At 46.2% G+C, this 6,084-nt stretch overlaps 1 protein-coding gene across 2 annotated transcripts in view; it reads left to right on the forward strand.

The window, feature by feature from the left end:
• The window catches only part of LOC144162138 (E3 SUMO-protein ligase PIAS4-like), a 30,117-nt gene extending 28,953 nt beyond the window's left edge, over positions 1-1,164 (forward strand). For both annotated transcript variants that reach the window (XM_077692627.1, XM_077692628.1), the window contains exon 2: positions 512-1,164. In XM_077692627.1, coding sequence (XP_077548753.1) covers positions 512-868 — 357 coding nt within the window. In that variant the 3' untranslated portion in view covers positions 869-1,164. The remainder of the gene's footprint in view (positions 1-511) is intronic.
• Positions 1,165-6,084: the final 4,920 nt, after the last annotated feature.

Raw genomic sequence — 6,084 nt, forward strand, 5'->3', positions numbered from 1 at the left:
CGATACCCAACTTTAGAAGCGTCCGACAAGTTTACGTAGTCATTACTGCATCTAAGAACCCAACACATCTGTCTAGACTTTGTTTTACCGCACATATACACTCACAACACCACCAAAACATTCAAAGCACCGAAGCAAACACGACAAAAACAACGGGAGGCTGTGTAGTCCAATGCACCGGCTCATTCCACTGACGAGGGGAGCGCCGAGTGGTGGCGCCACCCGTCCAGCTGCCCGGTCCCTATAGTCCAGCGGGACGTTTTACTGAACTGGTAATCCGCTGTACATCATGACTCAATATATAGTTAACCGCTGGTCTTGCCTCTTAGTAGAAGGGATCTGATCTTTTTGCAACTTTTAGGTACCCATACCGTACGTCATCCAGATGGATAACAGAGGTGCTACGAAGGGGAGAGGGTTTAACTGAGGAACACTGTGCGTGTATGTCCCGTTATATACGTTCGTGATTCCTGTTGCATTATCGCTCAACTGATTCGAGCCGTGCTTGCAGGTGTCGCTTGTGTGCCCGCTGTCGCGTAGGCGGATGAAGGTACCCTGCCGGGGAGTGCACTGCCGCCACGTGCAGTGCTTCGACGCGTACACGTACCTCACCTGCAACAAGAACACGCTCAAGCGGTGCTGGTTCTGCCCCGTGTGCGAACTCGAGCTGCCGGTCGAAGACATGCGCGTCGACCTGTTCACGCTGGACTTTCTCGACAAAGCTGAAGAACACTGCGATGACGTCACACTCTTCGCCGACGGCCATTGGGAGAACGTGGCGGCGGGCAAGGATGACCAGGACAGCATCATCCTCATCGAGGACAGCATCACCGTCATCGAGGACAGCCCTGTGAAGACACCCCTGTGACACCGAACTCGCACAATTAGAGTATTCTTTTTAGAATATTTTAACAATGACGACCCTTCGAGATTGGCCGCCTGCATGGCGCGGCGCATCGCGATTGCTGAATAAATTTAAAATTTCGCCGCTTTATTGAAGTTCCTGATAACATGTAGCAGGCCATGGGCTACATAGATGTGTTTGTATGTTATCTTTGTAGTATGCGTTCTCACCAGTACCCGCGTGTAGCAGGCAACGGGTCACGAAGGGCTTCACAGATGCGGAACTTCAGATTGTGCTATAAGTGTCAGGTGCGTCGTAACGGGGGGGTGTAGGAAAAAATGGTCCCGGAAAAAATGGTCCCGCAAAAATTGGTCCCGGAAAAATTGGTCCCGGAAGAAATGGTCCCCATGCCAAGGTAGGAAAAAATGGTCCCGGAAAAAATGGTCCCAAAGCCAAGGTTGGAAGAGAGAGAGAGAGACAAACATTTATTGTACTAATGAGCAGGATGTTCTTAGCGGGTGTATCATGATTGCCCCGAGCGCAGAATCCCCGTCGCGAAAACCCCGCGACGTTAGCCCCGTGTCTCATCATTGCACCGCGTGCAGTATCCCCGCGTGCCATTTGCCCCGATACCAGTTTTCCCGAACCATTCTCCGGGGCGATATTATGACGCGTCATTTTCTTTTCAGTGACTGTAATTTTTTTTAATTAGAGTAACGTAAGGTTGGACGATCTTCTCAAGAAGAAGATTGGGCCTGCCGCTTTCTTGAAGTAGCACTGCGGCGTTATTCCTTCTTCCCTTAGCTGCGATAATTTAGATGAGGGTTCAAAGTACGATGGCGGTAAACGACGCTATCCCCCCCCCCCCCCCCTTCCCTCTCCGTTCGGGTCTAGGACATTTCGGTGCACGGACATTTGGGCGCATGCACGTTTCCGTGCGCAAGCTTTCCGGGAAACGAATTACCTGGTGCTTGTTTTAAACAGCATTCTATATTTCCGCGTAACTTGGCTTATGGAGCCCAATAATCTACTGCAGTGCTTGCACATATTCATTGATGCCATTTTTATTGGCGCCAGTTATTTGAATAAATTGAGCATTTCAATATTTCTGTTTATACCCTGTTCAGGAAACATTTATTACGGAGCCAACTAATTAAATCCTTTCGCAGACCTTTTTATTCACTACAGCACTTTATAATGTAGATTCGCTCTTTTTTGCCGCATGCACATCAGCTAAGGAAATCAGCCTATGTTTACGGTGTATTTTGCAAGTAATTTTCTCTAAATAAAGGGAACAGTCCCACTATCACAAGACAGTACCTTTACAAACATTCTGTTGCTCCCAAAATGCAGAAAATATGAAGTGTTTCATGCTGGCAGGGCTGTGACGCTAAAATAAACTTGCAAATACTGCTGTCAGCAGCTTTTTCTTGCTGAGTCTAGAATATCGTCGTGAAGGAAGAATGGGCCTTTTTGAAGACAGCTGCAGCTTTTATCTCTCTTTAATCTTGCTAAAGCGTCTATGGACGGTTCCAGGCCTCGCAGTTGTTTGTGCGGTTTTAATCCAACTACTTGCATTAAAATTTTTAATCCATGCTCAGCCCTACCATTCATCCATCCATCCATCCGTCCATCAAAACATCCATCCGTCCGTCTGTCTGTCTACCCAATTTTCTGTTAGATTTTAGCAAACAAAGACGTTAATTTCGGCCCCTTGTAGGAATATTAAGGCATTCCATCTTTTTCTCAACCCTTTAGCTAAAGCGCAAAGGGACAAAGTAAAATCGCAAAAAGGTTCACATCCGACTACCTTGAAGAGAAACACGTTGACTGGGCCATGGGACCATTTTTTCCTAGATGGTCACTGGGACCATTTTTTCCGGGACCATTTTTTCCGGGACCATTTTCTCCGAGACCATTTTTTCCGGGACCATTTTTTCCGTTTCCGTAACGGGGGGTGCGGGGGAAGTGATGACTCCCTCCCTTACTGCAGATGGGGTAACACGGCTCCGCCAGTCAAAGGGCACCTGAAGACTTCGGCTTAGCCCCAGTCGGCTACGGAAAAATTAGCTCATTCGCAGAAGGCGAAATGCTTAATTTCTTTATTATTGTAGGGTTTAACGCGCCGACGCAACGCAGACGACGAGGCACGCCGTAGTGGAGGGCTACGGATTAATTTTGACCACCTGGGGATCTTTAACGTGCGACGAAATGTTTAAGGATCAGACTATATTTAATCGGAATCTAGGTGTCACTGGTCACTAATTGGACGATAATTTTTAGCGTCATGAATGCCCCCCAATACTGAAAAATAGGGATTCGCCGTTACCAGTTTTCAGCAGATATTTAGTTCAAAAACCTTGGTATGACGCATTTTACAAGCTAATCTCCGGTCTCAAATATTCGGTGCCTGCGGTATCAATTAAAGAATGGATGGCATATTGGCTTTTCCCTTTGTATCCATCTCATACTATCATACTAACCAGCTACACTGGACAGTATGACCAGCATATTTTTGCCCTAACGAGCTCTGATTTCCGAGGAAACCGTGGTTCCCTCAGCGGCTTGCACCAATCGCCTAATTACTCACGCTCTAAATTGTCAGAAAAGATATCAGCAGTGTGGCCATATATTACGAAAAATGAATGCATCCTTATCATACCACTGCAATTTTCCTATTTTAAAGGCACACCAGGCTGTCGGAAATATTCGGAATAAAATTAAATTAAATTGATTCGTTGTGCATACACGTATACTCTAACAATATAACAAAATACCACACATGGTTCGATCTACTTGTATACATTTTAACGCATAGCATAATTTCCTTTTACAAAAGATCTGTGTATTTAACTTTCTTGCTGTGTCAATATTCACCGTGCAAGCCTTCATTTGGTAGAATGAATGTGCAAATCTCGTATGTTCGCGGATAGGAGACAGGTGTATAAATGTGCTGGCAGTATGTATTGCCTTTGTTAATTGATCTTTTATTTTTGCATTTGTTTGGATGTGCGCTTCTTTTGTGCATTGATAAATAAAAAGATGTAGAATTGTGGGCCCTATCGTTGATTCGTGTAGAGGGCACAGTTGACATTTTCTCTGCTCTCCAGCATCTGCGATGCTCTGCGAATTGGGTTTGATATGGATTTATGTTCGTGGGTCAGTTGGGATTATTTGTGCATACAAGTCATTGTAGCGCCACAATACAGACCCTGAAGAAGTACTCAAACAAAAATGAATTATATTTAAACAATCTCTATAACTATATTTTAATTGAAGCAGACGGTAGCATATTTTTCGCCCCCCAAGAAAAAAAAAATTCCGACACCACTTATAAGTGGTTTGCGGGAAACATCTCGGTCGGTATGACTACCACCTTCCAGTAGGCGGTGCTTTGATTGATAATAAAGAAAATTCTGCAAAATAAGGCTCAACATGCATTACTTTATCTAACGTTATCGGTTCGATCCGTTCTTTTCGCGTCTGATGCTGATATATTTTTTTTTTCAATAACGCTACAGGTTAGTCTCCCTTACGTGCAAATTGCTCCAATATTTCCCGGAATGACATTAACAGTAACTTGAGGATCTTCAACAAGCGGCGACATCTCGGCATATGAATGTTTTTGCGTTTTCGCCTTCACCAAGACAGCGGCCGCGGTCGCCGGAATCGAACTCGCGTCCTTAGGCTCAGAAGCACAACGCGTCAGCCGTGAGTCCCCGAGTAATGTCCGAGCCCTGGTTTTCCAGGTGAACGCAATGAATGGATCGCTTCTACGCACAAGCGTAAATGCCCCATTTGTGAAATCGGTGAGATTAAGTCCGAGGCCGCCGGCTTGGAGAGGAGAGCCGGAACGGGAGGGCGCCTGGAGGTGCGGCATGCGTCAAGACAGGACGCCGGTTTTCCACGGTAAGCCTCGTTACTGTAAACCCGTATGGTGATTTCACGATCAGAGAGAGAGAAACATCTTTAATGGGCAAGGGAGGTCAGCCAGGCGGGGCGCCCGACTTGCTACACCAAATGGGGGTGAAGGTGTGATGAAAATTAATGAAAACTCTCACTTACACATGAATGCTCAAACTCTAAGACGCACACAAAAAGCACACACACAATCAGGCGATATAGTCATTTGTCTGAGAGTTCATAGCTCACTGACAAGTCCAGTGCTCCGGAGGAACGTTAGGAGCACTTTTGTTGCGCGACTTGCCATGCCGGTTGAAAGCCAGGGCCCAAGGAGGTGACTCGAAGAGATCTTGGCGGACGCGGGCAGGCCCAGAGAAAGCTTTGCCGTGGTACGCTCAAGTTCGTAGCGATGACATGCGCAAAGAACGTGTTTCAGGTCCTCGCGAACTGTACAGGTAGGGCACAGAGGTGAGGAAACTCGACGTAGTTTAAAAAGGAAATGCTTAGTGTAAGCCACATTCAGGCGTATTCGATGCAGGACAGCTTCATCTCGCTTGCACAGACCGCTTGGCATCCGAAATCGACACTCTGGGTCTATTGTGTGCAACAGATCGTAGGTATTTGGGTCGGTCCACAGCAATCGCTGAGAACTCTTGGCAAGCGATGACGCCAGAGTCGCTCCGTCTCGCCTTGTGAAAGGCACTGGACTTTGGGCTGAAATGCGCTGATGCAGCAGCTGATAGATGCTGGAGGATAGCACAAAAAATATTTGGAGGTCGAGAGCTATTGATCGCAGACAAATGGGATAAGAGCGACAAGGGTCAAGTGATGAGAGAGTGAAACGTTTTATTAGTACGAAAGGCCGTAAGGCCCTGGGAGGTAACTAAAGAATGCACAATTACTTTCTCAATAGGCAGTGTTTCAGTGCCCTTGTCAGAGCCAGTAAACGAGAATTAAATGACAAAAAGCCGCTGCATTGCTGAACCTATTATTTTTCGCGTATGTCCCTAAAATAGTTGATGTTCGAAAGTGTGACTGTTTTGTGACGTAGGGAAGGGAAAGGTTAGTTCTTGAAGCAAATTCAATTGTACACAGTCTCTAGGTACTAGCCGCCGAGTTTCAACCAACGACATTGCGCGTCGTCCCAATGAACCCGTATATTGTTCAGAAGCGCGGAAGCATCAGAATTGGAATTGGCACGTGCTAGCACAACAAAAATACGCAGCGATACGCCATTTTTGAGCATTTTTCAAATTTACGAAATGCTTGGTCATGCTCTGCTTGCAAATGACCAGCGAGGAACATAATTGTAATGTTTCGTTACAATGCCTACGGAC

Source organism: Haemaphysalis longicornis, unplaced genomic scaffold (assembly GCF_048455015.1).
Source record: "Haemaphysalis longicornis isolate Haplotype H1 unplaced genomic scaffold, Haemaphysalis longicornis Haplotype H1 scaffold_12, whole genome shotgun sequence".
Taxonomy (NCBI): domain Eukaryota; kingdom Metazoa; phylum Arthropoda; class Arachnida; order Ixodida; family Ixodidae; genus Haemaphysalis; species Haemaphysalis longicornis.